We start from the raw sequence: 21369 nt of genomic DNA on the forward strand, positions 1-21369 counted from the left end.
TTAAATTCCAGTCACCCTCAGATTGTCATGGATTAGTCAGGGATAGGAGGTATGCATAAAATTTCTCCTCTCCCTTTTATTTATATCTATATCTACCTATCAGTCTATATCTGTATCTATATAGATAGATATTCACACTTTCTAAATATATGCTCATTCTCACTCAAACTCCCTTACATTTTCTCTCACATACATGCTGACTGGCTTGCAAACTCTAGCTCATATACACGCTCACTGCTTTAAATAGACCTCTTGCTCACCCAAAAGCTTATTGGTGTGCTCATTCTCGCTCACTCACTCTTGCTCACACACATGCTCTGGAAAACACAGTAAGCCTGACTATTATGCATTGCAACAATGGAAAAACAAACAGCATTCCTCATAAAACATTAAGCAATAAAGTTAAGAGATATAAAACATCATTCATAATATTAAAACCAAACTAAAAAAAAAGGAATAAATATGTCAAGCAGGCAACAGCCATTGAACATCCAGTAATTAAAATAAGTTGGTTTTTTCTGGAGGGGGGGTGGTCATGTGATGTGGTGGGCTCAATAGGATGTGCGAGGATCAAGGCCCAGCCTTCCCTCGATAATTTTCCATTTTTACTGTATTTATCTCACCACGTCATGAACCTAGGCAAAGCTCTTTTGTTCCTGAACTTCCGAAGTGACTTTGCTACCCTTCACAGACTAAGTGGCAACCAAAGCCACGAAGAAGGACAGAGCAAACTGTGGGTTCCAGATCCCAAGATGGAGGCGAGCGGGCCTGAACCACTAGAAGCTCCTGCGGAGGCATCCACTGAAGAGAAAGTCATTCTAGTGGTAGTGGTGGCACTTGATATCCAAATTCTGAAGCAAATATCAGAGCTTTGTTCCTCATTTTCAGAGATTGGGCAACACATGGACTGTAGGGAGGGCCACATCACGGTGGTAGAAGATGACATTAGGGCACTTGAGCACAAGGTGGAGGCTTTAGAGAAAGCGGCCCAAGTATGCGATGAAAAAATAGATGATTTGGAAAATCAGGCTGTCAGAAAGCTCTGTTGTTAAAGCTGGTATTTAGCAATCTGTAGTTATTTAGAATAGTTGTGGGTGGATCCTTGGACCAGTGGCAGGTGACCACGCCCTTGTGGGAATTCCCGAGAGGGACCACTGGTCAGGCTAGTGTAGGAGACAGATACACACTAGTTCTTTTATTAGACAATATGGTAAACCACCAGAGGAGGCAGTAGTGAGCTGGAAGCGCCCGGCTGGGCTGTAGTCCCTCAGGGTCTGGAACAGCGATCACAAGGTGGCTGAGCTGTAGAGAAATTAAGAAAGTGAGTAGGCAAAGCATGCGGCGTTCAGGAACAAGTCCTTGATGGTAGCACTCGCACAATAGTCTCTTAAGGCAGCCCAGGAGATGGTATGCATTAGGCCCTCGAGGAGCGAGTACCTGGACCCAGGGAAAGCTCTGAGAGATAGATGGAAACTCACAATGTTGTAAGTAGTGATGACTTCTTAGCAGAAGTGGTATTCAGGAACAAGTCCGGGAATTGGGCCCTCGAGGAGCAAGTACCGGTTCTGGACTGCGACTTGAAAAGAAAAAGAGAGAGCGAGGCCCCTGAGGAGTGGGTACCTCTAGTGAAGTCCGAGGAGGCAGAATAGCTAGGGTTGTGGAGAGCGAATCCCACCTGCAGCGATCAGGAGGAAGCTAGGTAAACCAATCCCTTGCTAACTCATCTTGTTAGCGAAAACTGAGACCTTAAATATCTGGAGCTGGTGACGTCATCTCAGGTGGACGCCCCTGAGGTTCATGCCAATGCTGGTACATCAGTTGGGCCGCGCGCGCCCTTAGGCATCTGGTCAACATGGCGGCTTGCAGCGTCGAGCCGGTCCGGGAATGCCGGAGGAGGATGGCCTGGAGACGCCGCAGCAGCTAGCCTTCCATCAACCCCGAAGGGAGTTGCCAACGAGGTAAGGAGGGCGGAGCAAAGACGTCAGACAGCGACGGACATAACACAGGCCTGATGAAATAATCTTTGGTTCATCGGATTCCCAGAGAGCATACCTGAGCTAGATCTGGGGTGCATCCTGGAAGTCTGGTTCATGACAGTGGTTGCCTTTAGGAGCGGGTCCCCAGGTTAGTGAAGATTTACCCCGAAGGGCAGAGCGAGCTTCCTGTGGCAGCTGGGAAGCAGCAGAGCAGCTTAGACCGGAGGCAGTCCAATTCTTGCTAACTCAGTTTGTTAGCAAAGGACAGGCTAAATAGCAGGATGTGATGATGTCACTCGGAGGGGATGCCCCCGAGGTTCCCGCCATGACGTGGATAAAGACGTGGGTGGCATGCACGCGCGCACCCTAGGAGACCCTCAGGAAAATCATGGCGGACACCGTCGCCGTTGCCGTTCCAGGGTTGCCGGAGAGAGCAACATGAAAATGCGGCAGCAGCCATCTTCCCAAGGCTTGAGGAGAGAGAAGGAAGAAAGGTGAGGCACAGAGGTCGAAGCCGTCTGAGACAGATGGACGCAACACGTGGCAGGGCTTGGGATCCCAGTTAAAAGGGAGAAGGTTCTGAGTCACCTGAATAAACTACAAACAAAGGAAACCCATTTGAACTCCAAGGAAACCACTAAGCTGAGGTGACTCTGGGTGGCCCAAGTTTTTTCTGCGATAGATAGTTTTAAGAGTCATTAGATTGCCATACTCATCCATAAAGTGGTGTTTTTCTAGATGCTACAAGAAGTGGCTGATCTGGAGGCCTCCCCCTTTCTTCTAGCCTTCCTTTTTTCTGCTGTGGGATGGCAGTGCTGCTCCTAAGTGCTAGAAGGGAGGTGGAAGAAGGCCACTGCTACCTGCAGCTTCTGCAAGGTGGGGAGAGGAGGGTCTCTGCTGGAGTCTTGCAGGGCCTCTCTTTGGGCTGGGGCTGTAGAAGGCCTCTTGTAGGGCCATTGCAGGATGGGCTCTGCCACAGCCATGCAGGGTGTCTCATCGGGCCACAGCAGGATGGGCTCTACCGCGGCCCCGCAGATTTCTTTTCAGGGCAGGAAGCTGGAAAACTGACGTGATTGGAGCGACCGGCCTACTGGGGAATGCACGATCCCCCAAAAGACTAATCTGCTCCTGCATGCAACCATATCCATATTTATGCAAGCAAGCATGTCCCAGAATTGGCACAGAATTTTAGAAACTTTGCTGCAGAATGTTCTAAATACTACTACTTATTTATTTAGCACTGCTAGACACATGTAGCTCTGTACAGATACACATAAGAGACTGTTCCTGCTCCATGAAGGTTGCAGTCTAGCAAGACAAACATATGATACATGAGTCTATAAGAAATGCATTTATTATAGATAAGTGGGTAAGATTTAATAGAAGTCTTAACGAGGTGAGTTTTTAGACTAGATTTGATTGAATATGGCTAGAGAGGGAACAGGAGCACTGACTCAGGAAGACTATTCTAACTCTTCTCCTGGACTGCCACAGGAAACTGGGAGCTGTGCTTCAAAGTTACATTTATTTCTTTAAAATATTTATAACCTGCATTATACAATAAAACTTGCTGTAAGTGGGCAACAATATCAAAATAAACAATAAAAACAAAACAGACAATTTATGTAAATTGACAGTAAAAGGACACTGTAAAAACATGACCTTGGTTTGGATAATTCATGAAACAAGATGCTTTTCCCATCCTCCTCTTCTCTATGCTACCTGTCCATTCTAAAATAGTTGTTCACCTGTAACAATTACTTTTCAAAATATACATCTATGTGCATCGGGGTGACAAACACCTGTTTGCAATTTAGACTTAAAGATGCCACATTTTATACTACGTTCCATTTTGTCTATGTAGTCACTCATCTAGTGGTTGCTACAGGGCCGTTGGAAACACTAGGTAAACTAGGTCTGGGCCTAAGGTGCCAACCATTTGGGGGCCGAAGCCATGTGGGGCTGCAATTGGTGGGACGCGAGCAGCACCCAACCTGCGCACGGCCCAGAAAAACGAGAACGAAGTAGGAGGGAGGGGGCAACCAATCCCCTTGCACCGGCCCTGTTGCTATGAAGGAAAGATAAAGTAGTGTGGTTGCCATGTTAATCCATTTGAACGCACAGAAGTAAAGGATGACAAAAATAAAAAAATATATAAGGTAATATCTTATTGGACTAACTTAATAGATTTTTTTGACTAGCTTTCGAGAGCTTATTCTCTTCCTCAGGTCAGGCTAGAATAAGCAAAAGGTGACATTACCAGAAAATATAAGTGAATCATAAACGGCATTCCAATGATAGTGGAAGAGATGGGGGTGGGGAGGTTGAGGGGTGATTGGAAAGTGCCAGGCACTATAATTTTTAAAGCTCATAATCTGATAAGAAACCTAGGTCTGTTAGATCTTTGTCACTTCCAAAGTGTCTGATCCTTTTGACTTCAAAAGTTTTATATTCCTGGATTGTAACATTTTTTTTTAATTATCCTGATCATAAGTTCAGTGATGAGGTGATTTGGTTCCAAAAAAATGCCCTCCCACAGAGATGTCACCTTCACTTTCCATATAGTGTTTTGATTTTGGGTCTGTGTGAATTGAATCTTAACTTTGACTGGCTTGTCTCACCAAGAAGAAGCATAGGAATAAAGGAATCATCAAAACAGATACTTCAACTTCTGTAAAAAAAAAAAAAAAAAAAGTCACTTTGATTCCTTGCATTATGTGATCCTGAGCAGACAGAAACCCACTACTGCAGTAGCCTCAAATAGGTGTGCGTTGTCAAAATGGTATGCTTCACTCCTACTTCCCTCATAGGCCCTAACAGTAGGGCCAATTACTAGTTATCCCCATGGGGGTCACTCATCTAATTTGTTTTGTTTTCAAATATGTAAACTTTTTTTTATTATTTACCTTTGACAGTAGGGTTTTATGCTACTGGGCAAGACCAACCATACTTTAAGCATTAAGCAAGAAAATGAGACACTTGGATTTTTCTGTGGCTGCTTTCCAATTAGTCCATGAATGGACTTTCTGCTCATCTGCAATACAAAATGTATTAATAGTTAATCTTTGTTTTAAATATAACTAATCTGAAATTAGGTTTCGTTTCCTCAGGAAAACAGCAAGTACAGGGCTCCTGCTGCATGGACTTCCCATGATCCCTGCTGTGAGCGTATGTGCCCTTGGACTACATCGTGGAAGCCAGCACCATGCAGTCCATGGGCATATACACTTGCCTCAAGGTTTATTTCATCAGAGCACAGTAGATCAACGCTGGAGAACAAACTGTAAAACAAAGAAGAAAAATGGACCCTTCTCTCAAAATAGAACAGAATTTGACTCCATGCTTTCTCTTACCAGGGGTTTATTGGCATCCCAGGTTTATGCGGACTTCAAGGACCTGATGGAGAACGAGTGAGTATTTACTGAAGAAGCAGATGTGAGCTCAGAGCTTTGGCATATCATCAGATCCAGACTGTCTAGTACCCATCACTCTCACCTTGTATAACTTGGATTAGAATGGAAAAAAATGTAATAAATCTGAGTGATGAATGCATGTTTTCTAAGGACATATTAAATAAATATTATCATTGCAAACACTTTTAAGCTATGACAACAGCAAAAGAGGATGGAAAGCTTCCCTATAAGGAAAGGCTAAAAAGGTTAGGGCTGTTAAGCTTGGAGAAGAGACAGCTGAGGGGGGATATGATAGAGGTCTTTAAGATCATGAGAGATCTAGAATGGGTAGATTTAAATCAGTTATTTACACTTTTGGATAATAGAAGGACTAGGAGGCACTCCTGAAATATAGAAATGACGGCAGAAAAAGACCAATCGGCCCATCTAGTCTGCCCAGCAAGCTTCCACACTTATTTTCCCATATTTATCTGTTTCACCAACCACCAACTTCAGGGCTCTTGTTGGTAACTGTTTGATTCAAATTTCCTGCCATCCCCTGTCATTGATGCAGAGAGTAATGTTGGAGTTGCATCAAAGGTGAGCATAAGGCTTATGGTTAAGGGTTGTAACCACCGTATCAAGCAAGTTACCCAGATTGCACAGATCGATGCCTTGTTGATGATGTCTGAATGTAAATCCTGTTTTCCTCACTTCCCCCTACCGCTGAAGCAAATAGCAACGCTCTATATGCTTTCAAAGTGATGTATCAGGCTTAACTGGTTTAGGGTAGTAACTGTCATAATAAGCAAGCTACCTCCACACTTATTTGTTTACCCAGATTGTGAAATTCAGTCCTTTTTGGTTGTTATCTGAATGCAAATCCTCTTTTCCACAGTTCCCTTTGCCGTTGAAGCAGAGAACAATGTTGGGGTTGCATTAACCCTGCAAGGGATGTTTTGAGCAAGGGTAGTAATCACCAGGTAGTAGTTAACATTCCAGCAAGCCACCCCCATGGCTCTACTCTTCATTCCCATCTTTTAGCCTTATGGATCCACAGCGTTTATCCCATGCCGCTTTGAAATTTTTCACAGTTTTAGTCTTCACCACTTCCTCCGGAAGGGCATTCCAGGTATCCGTGGAGAAATATTTCCTGACATTGGTTCTGAGTCTTCCTCCCTGGATCTTCAAATCATGACCCCTAGTTCTACTGATTTTTTTTCCATTGTAAAAGGTTTGTTGTTGTCTATAAATTATTAAAACCTTTCAAGTATCTGAAAGTCTGTATCTTCGTGCAATCCTTAGTGCCTTATGTAATATTTATTTATCTATGCTTTTTCTCCTTTTCTTTTTTAACTAACCTGTTTTTCCTTTTCTCAACTTTTTAGACTCGTTAATAAGTTAAATTATAAATGTTCATTGTATCAGACAACGGAAGTTTATTTTCTGCTTCTACAGTTTTATGTAAACCGGTTTGATTTACATTTTATGTAAGAATATCGGTATATAAAAAATCAAAATAAATAAATAAATATCACCTCTGCTCCTCCTCTCCTCTAGGGTGTACATATTTAGGTTCTTTAATCTCTCCTCATAAGTCATGTTATGAAGACCATCCACCTTTTTGATCACCCTTAAAGTTGGATAGTTAGCAAGTAACCTATATAAAACTAATCGGAGAAAATTATTTTTCACTCAACGCACTCAACTCAACCGGTTGGTTTAGTTCATCTGAATCATTTCCCATGAAACCCATTCCAGAGAAGGTTATCTCCCCAACATCCTCTTCAGTAAACACCTAAGCAAAGAAATTGTTTAATCTTTCCACGCTAACCTTATCATCTCTAAGTGCCCCTTTAACCCCTCGATCATCTAATGGTCCAACTGACTCCCTCGCAGGCTTTCTGCTTCGTATATATTTGTAAACATTTTTACTGTGTTTTTGCCTCTACGGCCAACTTCTTTTCAAATTCTCTCTTAGCCTTTCTTATCAATGTCTTACATTTAACTTGCCAATGCTTATGCTTTATCCTATTTTCTTCTGTTGGATCCTTCTTCCAATTTTTGAATGAAGATCTTTTGACTAAAATAGCCTCTTTCACCTCACCTTTTAACCATATTGCTAATCATTTTGCCTTCCTTCCACCTTTCTTATTGTGTGGAATACATCTGGACTGTGCTTCTAGGATAGTATATTTTAACTATGTCCATGCCTCTTGCACACGTTTTACCTTTGTAGCTGATTTACTTACTGTCCCCCTTCCTGTCATGAATTCAAATTTGATCATATTATGATCATTATTGCCAGGTGGCCCCTTATTGATAAGACAGGCTAAGAAGGAATTTGAAAAAAAGTTGGCCATAGAGGCAAAAACTCATAATAAAAACTTTTAAAATATATCCGAAGCAGAAATCCTGCAAGTGAGTTGGTTGGACAGTTAGATGATCGAGGGGTTAAAGGGGCACTTAGGGGAAGATAAGACCATCGCAGAAAGACTAAATGAATTCTTTGCTTTGGTGTTTACTGAAGAGGATGTTGGGGAGATACCAGTTCCAGAGACTGTTTTCAAGGGTGATGATTCAGATGAACTGAACCAAATCACGGTGAACCTGGAAGATGTGGTAGGTGAGATTGACAAACTGAAGAGTAGTCTGTCACCTGGATCAGATGGTATACACCCCAGGGTTGGTTTATTTATTTATTTTTATTTAGCCATTTTATATACTATCATTCCAAGTGAATGACAGTTTACATCATGACATAATTATCATAGGTAGATAATTACATTCACTTGATGTGTTCAGAAGTCATACATTTTTGAAAGACACATACATCGACTAAGGTGGTCAGGAGAGGAAAGATATTCAAGGATGAGGTAGCACTTTTAGCACAAGGTGCCGGAGGGATATAAAGTTGGGGGTAGAGAGAAGATGTATTAAATATATTTATTTGGGCTGGATTAGAATGAAGATAGTATTGGGTTCTTTAGTTAGGTTCATAATGAATTTGTCCTCGAAGGAGCACATATCGATTTCCGAACAGCTTAAGTTAGGTTATAGGCATTTTGAAGTAACCACGTTTTCAGGTCACATTTGAATTTCTTTGTTTCAGTAATTAGTCGTAGAGTCTCAGGTAGAGAGTTCCAAAGTATAGGTCCTGCTATCGAGAACGTATGTTCTTTTACTTTTGTCAGGAGTGTATTCTGTAATGATAGCACAGCTAGTAATCCTTTATTATGAGATCTTAGTGATCTCTGTGGCTTATATGGTTGAATCACCACTCCTACTAGGCCAGTGTTGTCAGAATGTAGGGAGAAGTGTTTTAATGTTAAGACTTTGTACTGGATTTGGGACTGTATCGGAAGCCAGTGCAGAGCTATCAGTGATTGCGAGATATGATTGAATTTCCTGGATCCTGTTAAGAGTCTAGCTGCAGCATTTTATAGTAGTTGTAGTTTTTTTTTTTTTTTATAAGACTTTTAGGTGCTCCAAGTAGAAGGGAGTTGCAGTAGCCTAAGTTTGAAAAAAATGAGGGTTTGCAGCACTGCCAATCCCCCAGTCTTGCAAGGTTCTCTTTACAGTTCCTCAGAATCAGCTCGCTATTTCAGTACTTTGAATCATTTTATGTCATCTGCTAGTCTGATCTCCTCACATATGACTCCCTTTTCTAGTTTATTTATAAATAAGTTAAACAGCACAGGTCCCAGTTCAGATCTCTGCTGTATTCCACTAATGAATTTTCTCCATTTGGAAAAATCTATATGGATAGTAACTTTCAGGTAGATTTTAAAAGGGCCGTGCATGCACCCATAAACGAGCATATTGTGCCGCACACTATTTTATAAAGTATATGCAATGTAATGTAATCCACTTTGAAGTGCTGAAAAGTGGAATATAAAATTAGATAGATAAATAAATATGCGTAGGTTTTAAAATACTTTTCACGTGCACATATTTGCAGCCTTTACATGCATATCTTATGCGAGAGTGATGAAAAGGAGTTGATTTGTACAATGCAGCTAGCAGAGACTGCAGTGTGGAAATCAACTCCTCTTGTATGAATTTTCATTGCTTATAAGGTCTAAAATTCTTTAATGATGTCAGTTTTACAATGAATACCTCTGAAGGGTACCCCCCAAACCCCAACCCACCTCCCAAAAACTCACCCTGAATCAAAGTGCCCCCTTACAATGGTGCACATATTGAATGTCATGCGGAACCTTATAGTCTTTCTTTCTCCCTCTCCCTCTCACTCAGACTCCTGCATCTACTGAGGAACTGTAGCTAATTTCCACTGGTAACATACACACACTGGCTGAGGAAAATTAGGGGTTAAGACTCCTGAGGAACTGTTGCTAATTTTCACTGGTAACATACACACATTGGCTGAGGAAAATTAGGGATTACGCGCATCGGTGCTGGCCCCGCCTCTGGAGTGCCCCGCCCCTTTTTCACCTGCTTTTTCTGGACATATGTACATGAATGTACGCGCATCTTTCCCAGCTTTTTAAAATTTTCATAGCTCCCGTGCGGCCCACTTAACAGGCGAATATGGCCATTTTTGCGTGAGCAAGGCTTTTAAAACCTACCACTTTGTTTTCAAGAATAAGTTCTACCATGTTAAGAACATAAGAACATAAGAAAATGCCATACTGGGTCAGACCAAGGGTCCATCAAGCCCAGCATCCTGTTTCCAACAGTGGCCAATCCAGGCCATAAGAACCTGGCAAGTACCCAAAAACTAAGTCTATTCCATGTAACCATTGCTAATGGCAGTGGCTATTCTCTAAGTGAACTTAATAGCAGGTAATGGACATCTCCTCCAAGAACTTATCCAATCCTTTTTTAAACACAGCTATACTAACTGCACTAACCACATCCTCTGGCAACAAATTCCAGAGTTTAATTGTGCGTTGAGTAAAAAAGAACTTTCTCCGATTAGTTTTAAATGTGCCCCATGCTAACTTCATGGAGTGCCCCCTAGTCTTTCTACTATCCGAAAGAGTAAATAACCGATTCACATCTACCCATTCTAGACCTCTCATGATTTTAAACACCTCTATCATATCCCCCCTCAGTCGTCTCTTCTCCAAGCTGAAAAGTCCTAACCTCTTTAGTCTTTCCTCATAGGGGAGTTGTTCCATTCCCCTTATCATTTTGGTAACCCTTCTCTGTACCTTCTCCATCGCAATTATATCTTTTTTGAGATGCGGCGACCAGAATTGTACACAATATTCAAGGTGCGGTCTCACCATGGAGCGATACAGAGGCATTATGACATTTTCCGTTTTATTCACCATTCCCTTTCTAATAATTCCCAACATTCTGTTTGCTTTTTTGACTGCCGCAGCACACTGTACCGACGATTTCAATGTGTTATCCACTATGACACCTAGATCTCTTTCTTGGGTTGTAGCACCTAATATGGAACCCAACATTGTGTAACTATAGCATGGGTTATTTTTCCCTATATGCATCACCTTGCCTGGCATCAATACCAGGCTCATTGATCTATAGTTTCCCAGATCTCTTCTGGAACCCTTAAAAAAAAAATTGTTGCTACATTTGTCGCCCTCCTGTCTACAGGAATGGTGGCTGTTTCAAATAGGGGCACACAACAGTCCCTAGGCCATTGACTCTCAGATCAGCTTGCTCTTTCTCCCTCTTTCTCTCTCTGACACAGTCCAAAACTTCACAATAGGCCACTGGGCTGCCAGGGTTCTTCTGCTGTGAAGAAGGACAGGCCACTGGGGCCTTAGGCTCATGGAGGTGGGAACCCTGAATCAGTCTCTTAGACTTCTGAAATCAGTAGCACAGATGTACTCGCTCCTTATCGTCTCAGCTGGGGAACATGAAAATAACAAGCTGACACTGTACTTTACTGTAACTTAGGAGAACTTGATCAAATTCCAAAATCACAAAAAAAGAAGCTCAAAATCTCTTGATAGAGTACAAAAGAAAACCTCCAAGTGCTTTAGTCGACCTCTGATTCAATGTCCGTTTCTGGTGACAGGAAAGTAGGGTGGGTAGGAACTAGTGGTGAAAGGTTCCTCCCAACAAACAGAAAAAAAAAAACAAAAACTCTTCCAAATAATTTCTCTCTTCCAGCTAATTGCAGTCACAAGGCAAAGGAGCACTTTATCCTATTCCTCTCAGGCGGGGGTGAATTCCCTCCTGAACTGAGAGCAGGCCAAAGAAAATCTCTCAAAGTAAAAAATCTCTCTCTTCTTCTCTCTCAAGGAAAGGGTCATTCTAGGTCCATGAGGTAACCAGCAAAAACCCAGTCCTTATTACAGGCTACAGGCTGTGAGGCCTACAAGGGTCCGCTCAAAATATCACGACCCTCTCCTTCCAAAAACTACAACTACACTCTACACATGCTTAACCAGGCTCTTATAATGCTGAGCTGACCAATTGCAGCACCCGGGGTGAGAGAAAAACCTTAGGGTTGATCTACAAAGTGCCAAAATTCTCCTTGGAATTAGCCAGAGGGAAAATAAGTGGTAAAGGAAAAAGCTACCTCTTACATTCAGATAACAAACTTGTGTGGCTTACGTTGTCCTGTTTGTCCATGGAGAAAGCGAAGATTTTCTCCTGTAACAGGTGTTCTCTGTATATAGTGGGATAAATCAGCCACACAATCCTAATCCCACCCACCTCCCCTTAGTGTTGAAAAATAGTTTGCTATAAAGCCTAAGGAGACTCACGCGACGGGCGGTTGTGTGGGAAATACATGCACATGAAAACCTCAATTTTTCTGAACTCTGGGAGAGCTTTTTCATCACAGTGGTGTCAGGATAACGTCACCCATTTGTGTGGCTGATTGATCCTGCTGTCTACGGAGAACAACTGTTACAAGTAAGCAACTTTTGCCGACTTTGCGTCGTGTATGTATGAAGATATTTGTGTGCGTGTGATGCTTTCATAGAGTTTGAAAGACAGGGATTTAATATTTGTGTGAGCAGATACAAAAATTAAAAAAACAGGGGCAGGAGTGGGGCTGCTGTGAGGCCTCTGCTGCTCTCCCTCTTTATTTTGTGAACTGAATTTGATTGTGAGTTGAGGTGGGGTTTAAGCGCTTTAAGATATCGACAAGTTGGAAGTCAAATTTAAATAAATAAAAATTGTGTATTTTTAACATGGCAGTTAAATGGTGATTTGCACTTCTGAATTGTTTCCCTTCTAACTCGGACTTTTATTTCTGATTCACAGGGGGTGCCTGGAGTTCCTGCGAAGAGGGGCAAGATGGGTAGGCCGGTAAAGTTTTTCCTCTTCTTCTCTGTAGACTTTGTTTAATAAAATTGGAAATAGTCTTACTACTATCCAGTTCTATTTCTAAACTGCTAGAATAATATTGCAATTCTTGAGATTTCTATTTTCAAAGACCTAAATGATCTATAATTCTCCCTTCCTTTCACTCTGTGGTGCTGTTGTTTTCTATTTTCTGTTCTTTTTTCTCCATTATACCTTGTATATTTTTTTATTTCTGTTACATTACTTATGTCCTTTGTCCCTTTATGTATGTTTTCTTCATGTTCTTTCTTTATTTTTCATGTGTTCTTTCCCTTTCTTTAAATGATGAGTGATTGAAATGATGTCATATGGTGAATGGGGTTGGAAGCTGGCAAAAGCTCTCACATTGAAAAATGTGTAGAACAAAGAAGTCACAAATTAGAAGGATGCTTAAAGTTATTCAGTGGATATGATGCTTATGGTTAGAGTGGTCAATATAGGAAATATGCAGCCTATTGAATCAGTTCTAGCCACTCCTGTAAATATTTTTTAAATTAAAATCCTTTAAAAGGTATCACTGCGAACAAATATTCTAGCTTTCTCCAAGACTAATATGGCTACTAGAGAAAGCATACTGTTGAGTATTTGTATGTGTTAAAATTCTAGTGGAAAGGTGCTACATGTGCTGCATTTACTTGCTTGAGATTGGTAAGGAAGGTTTTATAATGGATATTAGAGATGAGCTTTGTTTTTTTACTACCGGGTCATTTTTTGAGTTGGACACTTCAGGGTAAAGTTCATTTTTCCTCGGTTAGTTTTTTGGAAAAATGAACAAAAAACTAAGCGGGAAAAATGAAACCGGCCCAAAAAACGACACGGGAAAATGAAGCTCAAAAAAACCCATCCCAAGCATTAAAATTTACTATAAAACATTAAATACAACCCCCCCCCCACCATCCAGATCCCTCCCCAAGACTTACCAACATCCCTGGTGGTCCAGCGGGGTCCCGCGAGCGATTAGACCCTCTGTGCTTTCTGACTTTTGGGTCTGCCTCGCTCAAAATGGCGCCGATAGCATCTGACCTGCTATGTTACAGGGGCTACCGGTGCCATTGGTCAGCCCATGTCACATGGCCATTGGCGCCATCTTGTGCTCCTACCATGTGACAGGGGCTGACCAATGGCACCAGTAGCCCCTGTGACATAGTATGGGCAAAGGTTATCGGCGCCATTTTGATTAATGGCAGCCGATGGTCCGAGGGCAGGAGATCGCTCCTGGACCTTGCTGGACCCCCAGGGACTTTTGGCCAAATTGGGGGGGCCTCCTGACCCCCCCCCCAAGACTTGCCAAAAGTCCCTGGGGGTCCAGCGGGGGTCCAGGAGTGATCTCGCCATCGCTGCCAGTAATCAAAATGGCACCGATAGCCTTTGCTCATGCTATGTCACAGGGGCTACCGGTGCCATTGGTCAGCCCCTGTCACATGGTAGGAGCACAAGATGGCACCGATGGCCATGTGACAGGGTCTGACCAATGGCACCGGTAGCCCCTGTGACATAGTAGGTCAGAGGCTATCGGCGCCATTTTGAGCGAGGCAGGCCCGAAAGTCAGAAAGCACAGAGGGTCTAATCGCTCGCGGGACCCCGCTGGACCACCAGGGATGTAAGTAAGTCTTAGGGAGGGATTGGGATGGTGGGGGGGGGGGGGTTTGTATTATACTAAATTTTAATGCTTGGGGTGGTTTTTTATTTAAAAAAATAAAATGTGCCCCTCCCCCCCCGTACAAACCCGAAAAACACATTTTTCTCGTACTTCAGGGAAAATCTGTTTTGAGGGGCGGGGTCCCCAAACCACGACAAATTAGGCAATTTCATTGAAATTGCCTAATTCGTCATAAACGAATGCACATCTCTAATGGATATAATGAGTGCTTCTTTTCTTAAGTGTTTTTAAATTTGAATATTTGTGTTTATTCTCCTGTTCTTTCAGAGTACAAAAAAAAGAAATCAGTGCTCATAAGTGTTTTTGCAGCACAATTATTATTGCTGGGTACCTTTATCCAGTTGAATTAAGTACAGCTGAGGAATTAACACAGAAAAAGGCACAAAAACAGAGCGGAGGATCCAAGGCAAGCAAGGGGAAGGGTTGAGAGATTTCAAGGAGAAGCAGTGTTTTTCTGGTGTTTATCAAATAAACAGCTTTTTTTTTTTTTGCTTCAGGGGTGTTTTATCAGTGTTTTTAGGTTAAAACCTAAATTGAGAATCCCTAAATAAGAACTTTTTATCTTGACTTTGTCATTGCAAGCAAGTTATTGCCCAAATGAGGATAGTTGGTTGAGCTTGATAGTCTGTGGTCATCAGAAACAGCTACTGATATACAATACTGATCTCATGCTTATAGAATTTTCAATCTTTGTAAAATGATGCTCTTTAAAACAAAACTGATTGAATATATTGTAATAAAATAGAAGTTCAGACTTATCCGGGTAAACAGTGCCATTTCAATATTTGGCCATGTTCAGCGGCTGCCACTTAGCTGAATAACTATTTATCTGGCTAAATAGTTAGCCAGCTAAATGAGGGATGGGATGGGGCATTCTGCAGACCATCTATTTATTCAGCCTTATTCGACTAAATGAGCCGGGTAAGTTAGACCTTCTATTCAGGTCTGGCAAGCTATTAGATAACTAGGTATATGCTGCTGAATATCCCAGCCAAATTAGCTGGGATAGCTTGGTCTGACCCAGCATGGCATTTCTTATGCTCTTATAACAATCACAAAAGTAAGACAAAAGATCGCAAAAAGCTTGCATATCAACCCCTGTATTTTTGTATATGATTGTAACATGTTGAGTATAGGTTTTTCTGTATAAATGTGTGATAGACATTTTTGTGAAATCATAGCCATTCCCTGGGCAAGTTTTGTCAGCATGACTAGCCCAGGGAATGACTATGATTTCACAAAAATGTCTATCACACCTTTATACAGAAAAACCGATACTCATCATGTTACAATCATATACAAAAATACAGGGGTTGATATGCAAGCTTTTTGCAATCTTTTGTCTTTTTATAAATAAACCTAGATCATCTACATGGCATTTCACAGCACTGTCACCGAATCATCAGACTGGCCTTAAGGTGCAGTTTCTACTCTCTTGCTATTATCAGTGCACATCAACTTATCAAAACTGATAAGCAGAGTATTTAACTCAAACTGCACGAAGTGAGCTATAGAAGCAAGCACTTTACACACAGTAGACAGAGTATCTCCCTTATATAAAGCCCACCTGTTTTGGAGAAATTAGTAAGGGGAGAAATTTAGACAGTCTATCTACTAATTCTTTTGCCAGTAACTTTACATCAAAATTTAGTAAAGAAATCAGTAGGGATGTGAATCATTTTTTGATGATTTAAAATATCGTCCGATATATTTTAAATCGTCAAAAATCGTTAGAGCCGTGATACAATAACAATTCCCCCGATTTATCGTCAAAAAATCGTAAATCGGGGGAAGGGGAAGGGGGAGGGCAGGAAAACTGGCACACTAAAACAACCCTAAAACCCACCCTGACCCTTTAAAATAAATCCCCCACCCTCCCGATCCCCCCCAAAATGCCTTAAATTACCTGGGGTCCAGAGGAAGGGTCCCGGTGTGATCTTTTACTCTCGGACCTCCGTGCGTTGTAGAAATGGCGCCGGCGCTACCTTTGACCTGTCATATGACAGGTCAAAGGTAGCGCCGGCACCATTTTGTTTTTTTGTCCCCCGACGTCAGGAGCGTAGGAGATCGCTCCCGGACCCCCGCTGGACCCCCAGGGACTTTTGGCCAGCTTGGGGGGGCCTCCTGACCCCCACAAGACTTGCCAAAAGTCCAGCAGGGGTCCGGGAACGACTTCCTGCACGTGAATCATTTTTCCATATGGAAAATGGCGCCGGCCATACACCCTATGGCCGGCGCCATTTTCCGTACGGAAAAACGATTCACGGTAGGAGATCGCTCCCGGACCCCCACTGGACCCCCAGGGCCTTTTGGCCAGCTTGGGGGGGTCTCCTGACCCCCCCAAGACTTGCCAAAAGTCCAGCGGCGGTCCGGAACGACCTCCTGCAGTCGAATCGTGTTGCCGTACGGCCGGCGCCATTTTGCGTGGTGTGGACGCCGCCCAGAACCCGCCCCGATTTAGCTATCTCACGCGAAAAGTCCCTTTTCGCATATGATCCGCATAGAAAATAACCCCCTAAGTTAGCTAACATGTGACCAATTTTGTTACCGTGTAGAAAAAATTGGTATTTGTAATACAAAATACTTTTTTGGGTTTGCCGATGGATTAATGTATTAAGGGCAATTTGCATAGACAGGAATTGTTTTATTTAATGGTTAAGGGTCGATAAGCAGATTCCGCTTATCGGAGCGTAACTGTCTTTCCAACAAAAGAATCTCTTTGGTCCTCATCCGTTTTTACCTAATGACATAGGATATAGTAGCACCCCTCAATACAGTTTTTGCAGCATCCCAGTATAATAGAGTAGCTTCAGAATGAGCACCATTAAATTCCATGTACTCTTTCCATTGTTCAGTAAGATAGGAATGAAAAGCCTTATTGTTATACAAATGATGGGGAAATTTCCAAGAGCCTTTAGATGCGAATTCTGTGAACCCCTCCAAAATGACCCAGACTGGCACATGATCTCATATTTCCATCGGTCCTATATCTGCACCCTGTACTTGTGAAAATAAAAGTGTCTGAGAGTAACAAATAGTCTAACCTAGACTTTGTATCATGTGCCCTTGAATAATGGGTAAAGTCAATTTCCAAAGGATGGAGACATTGCCAAATGTCCACAAGATGTAGATGTTCGCATAAATATGGAATACCCATCTCTGAAACATAGAAACATAGAAATGACGGCAGAAGAAGACCAAATGGCCCATCAAGTCTGCCCAGCAAGCTACGCACTTTATCCATTTTTTCCCCTTTTTCTCTCTCCCACCTGTTACTATTGGCTTCCAGTACCCTCCAGCCCTAATTCCCCTCCACCCAATTTAGAGAGCAGCTTTGAATCTGCATCCAAGTGACATCCAGCTCAATTGGAGGTAGCAACTGCTGTAACAAGCAGGCCACCCCCTTGCCCCATACTCTTACCCATCCCTGTTTTTATTTATTTTTTTTTTTTTGGAAATAGCAGCCCTCCATCCTTCCGCTCCGTGAAGGTGGAACACCAACTACTGGCCACTGGCATCCCGCTCCGTGAATGCCTCTGTGGCTACTGCTGCTCCGTGCAGTGTTTGAATGCCACTGTGGCTACTGCCGCTCCGTGCAGTGTTTGAATGCCTCCATTTTATTCACGCCCTCTAGACTTGATGGATCCACAGTGTTTATCCCACGCCCCTTTGAAGTCGTTCACAGTTTTAGACTTCACCACCTCCTCCGGAAGGGCATTACTAGCAGTTTTTGCAGGACACTGGTCCAATTGAGGGTCAGAGACTACATTAAAATCACCCCCTATAAGAATAGGAATATGAGAACAAGGTGTTAAAAGTTTACTATCTGAGCAAAACAGGAGGAAGAATATACATTGGGTGCATAGACACTTCTTATAAGTATACGGCATCCAAATAATTGTCCCTCTACAAATATATACTGACCTTTAGGGTCTTGCAAAACATTTTGCTGTTGGAAATGTAAAGATTTATGTATCAGTATTACTACGCCTACCTAGCCATAACCCCAAGGTATCAAATAAAGGTAAAAGAAAAAACTTCTTAACATTGAATAAAGGAGAGAAACTCCCCAGCCTGGGTCACCCCCCAAGATGTACCAAATTAGTCGGGACCTTTGAGGAGGATTCATAAAAAATAAGAAAACATCTGTGTACATACCCTTAAACTTCCTCATTCCCAACCCCCACATCTCCCCTAGCTCAACAATAACAACCTATGAATTTGAAAATAGAAATAAAAATAAAAGATATGCATGAAAAATCTCAACTAAGAGCCACATAGAGGGTTTGTAGATCATGCCATGAGGACTCCTCCTCCTCCCCCCGGAAGAAAAAGAAAGCATCAAAGAAAAAAACCCAAAACAAATGAAACCCAAAGAAAACCAACTATAACTAGTTGGTATGTAGCCGCTCAGGTACAAAAGGCACTAAAGTAACCATATAGAACAGTCAGCAAAGCAGCACAGTGCCAAAGATACTCAGGTAGTAACCATATTTTGAAGAAAAAATGCTGCTTCTTGTGGAGTAGTGAAATGGAGTGCACTGCCATGATGGATAACCCGTAATTTAGCTGGAAATAGGGTAATGTGCAGATTTTTCTTAACCAGTTGGGTGCAGACCGATGGAAAGGATCGTCTCTTTTTGGCCACAGTAGCAGAATAATCTTGGAAGAGTAACATTTTTTGTTCCTCATATTGCAGATTATGTAATCTCCTGTAAGCCCAAAGGATATCCACCTTATAGGCAAAATTAAGGACACGAAAAATGACCACTCGAGGTTTATCATTCCTCCCAATTTGTGGGGATTGATGTTTCTGTTGTGGGGGGACCCAGTCTATGCACTCTTTCCAGACGTAGGGGTCCTTTATTCAGATTGAGAGCCAGAGCTGAAGGCAGCTATTTTTTCCAGGACCCCCACTAGTTAGATATCTGGGACAGACTCAGGTAGGCCTACCAATCTGAGATTTATTTATTTATTTATTTATTTAAAATTTTTATATACCGGCATTCATGTTGCAAACACATCATGCCGGTTTACATATAACAGGGGTGTACAGTGAACAATTCAATAACCTATTTGTGTAGAAGGAAGCAGTTACAAATAACAAGGTAAAAGAACTGGGAGGAGAGAAGAAAAGGGAGAGAATAACATTAGGTATAGGTATTTACATTAGTAATAACATTTTTACATGTGGAAGTGGTAGAATCTGGCTGAATAGAATTAATCGGTGTCCGGGAAAGCTTTTTTAAACAGCCAGGTCTTAAGTCTCTTCCTGAAGATTGCTCCTCCGGGATTGATTTTCCAGGTCGTCCACTTTCAAGAATAAAAATTCTTTAGAAGCTTTGAGATTCGTGATTGTGCTTTCCATGGCTTATACACGGTCCTCCTGCCCAGATATCCTCTGCTTCACTTCTGTAATGCTCTACTTAACCCCAGCAATATGAGACCCGATTCCTTCAATCTGTTCCGACAGCTTATTGAGTCTCCTCTCCAGGGCTGCAATAATTGTAGTTCCTAAGTTGGAAGAAGTGGGTTCTGCAGTCCCTACCACATTTTCCAAAAGTCTGCCCTTGGTATCGGCTTCTTCTAGGTTGGCCATTTTGAGCTTTATTTATTTATTTATTTAGCATTTTTCTATACCGACCATCAAAGTTAAATACCTTATCATAGAAACATAGAAACATAGAAATGACGGCAGAAGAAGACCAAATGGCCCATCTAGTCTGCCCAGCAAGCTTCACACATATTTTCTCTCATACTTATCTGTTTCTCTTAGCTCTTGGTTCTATTTCCCTTCCACCCCCACCTTTAATGTAGAGAGCAGTGATGGAGCTGCATCCAAGTGAAATATCTAGCTTGATTCGTTAGGGGTAGTAGCCGCCGCAATAAGCAAGCTGCACCCATGCTTATTTGTTTTACCCAGACTATGTTATTAGCCCTTATTGGTTGTTTTTCTTCTCCCCTGCCGTTGAAGCAGGGAGCTATGCTGGATATGCGTGACGTATAAGTCTTCTCCCATGCCGTTGAAGCAGAGAGCCATGCTGGATGTGCATCGAAAGTGAAGTATCAGGCACATTTGGTTTGGGGTAGTAACCGCCGTAACAAGCCAGCTACTCCCCGCTTTGTGAGTGCGAACCCTCTTTTCTTCTCCCCTGCCGTTGAAGCAGAGAGCTCTGCTGGATGTGTGAAGTATCAGTTTTTCTTCTCCCCTGCCGTTGAATCAGAGAACTTTGCTGTATATGCATTGAAAGTGAAGTATCAGGCTTATTTGATTTGGGGTAGTAACCGCCGTAACAAGCCAGCTACTCCCCTCTTTGTGAGTGTGAATCCTTTTTTCCACATTTCCTCTTGCTGTTGAAGCTTAGAGCGATGTTGGAGTCACCGTAAGCCAGTGTATGTTTATTTAATAAGGGTATTGACTCCAGGCAGTAGCCGTCATTCTGGCGAGTCACCCACTCTTCATTGGCAGCCTCTTGACTTTATGGATCCACAGTGTTTATCCCACGCCCCTTTGAAGTCCTTCACAGTTCTGGTCTTCACCACATCCTCCGGAAGGGCATTCCAGGCATCCACCACCCTCTCCGTGAAGAAATACTTCCTGACATTGGTTCTGAATCTTCCTCCCTGGAGCTTCAAATTGTGACCCCTGGTTCTGCTGATTTTTTTCCTTCGGAAAAGGTTTTGTCGTTGTCTTTTGATCATTAACACCTTTCAAGTATCTGAAAGTCTGTATCATATCACCTCTGCTCCTCCTTTCCTCCAGGGTGTACATATTTAGATTCTTCAATCTCTCCTCATACGTCATCCGATGAAGATCCTCCACCTTCCTGGTCGCCCTTCTCTGTACCGCCTCCATCTTGTCTTTGTCTTTTTGAAGGTACGGTCTCCAGAACTGAACACAGTACTCCAGGTGAGGCCCTCACCAAGGACCTGTACAAGGGAATAATCACTTCCCTTTTCTTACTCGATATTCCTCTCTCTATGCAGCCCAGCATTCTTCTGGCTTTAGCTATCGCCTTGTCGCATTGTTTCGCCGACTTCAGATCAT

At 42.4% G+C, this 21369-nt stretch overlaps 1 protein-coding gene across 2 annotated transcripts in view; it reads left to right on the top strand.

Moving 5' to 3' along the window:
* The window catches only part of LOC115096615 (collagen alpha-1(XXVII) chain B-like), a 514116-nt gene that overhangs the window by 185388 nt on the left and 307359 nt on the right, over positions 1-21369 (top strand). For both annotated transcript variants that reach the window (XM_029611498.1, XM_029611499.1), the window contains exons 11-12: positions 5333-5386; positions 12581-12625. In XM_029611498.1, the coding sequence (XP_029467358.1) occupies positions 5333-5386; positions 12581-12625 (99 nt within the window). The remainder of the gene's footprint in view (positions 1-5332; positions 5387-12580; positions 12626-21369) is intronic.

Source organism: Rhinatrema bivittatum, chromosome 8 (genome assembly GCF_901001135.1).
Source record: "Rhinatrema bivittatum chromosome 8, aRhiBiv1.1, whole genome shotgun sequence".
In the NCBI taxonomy this organism is placed as follows: domain Eukaryota; kingdom Metazoa; phylum Chordata; class Amphibia; order Gymnophiona; family Rhinatrematidae; genus Rhinatrema; species Rhinatrema bivittatum.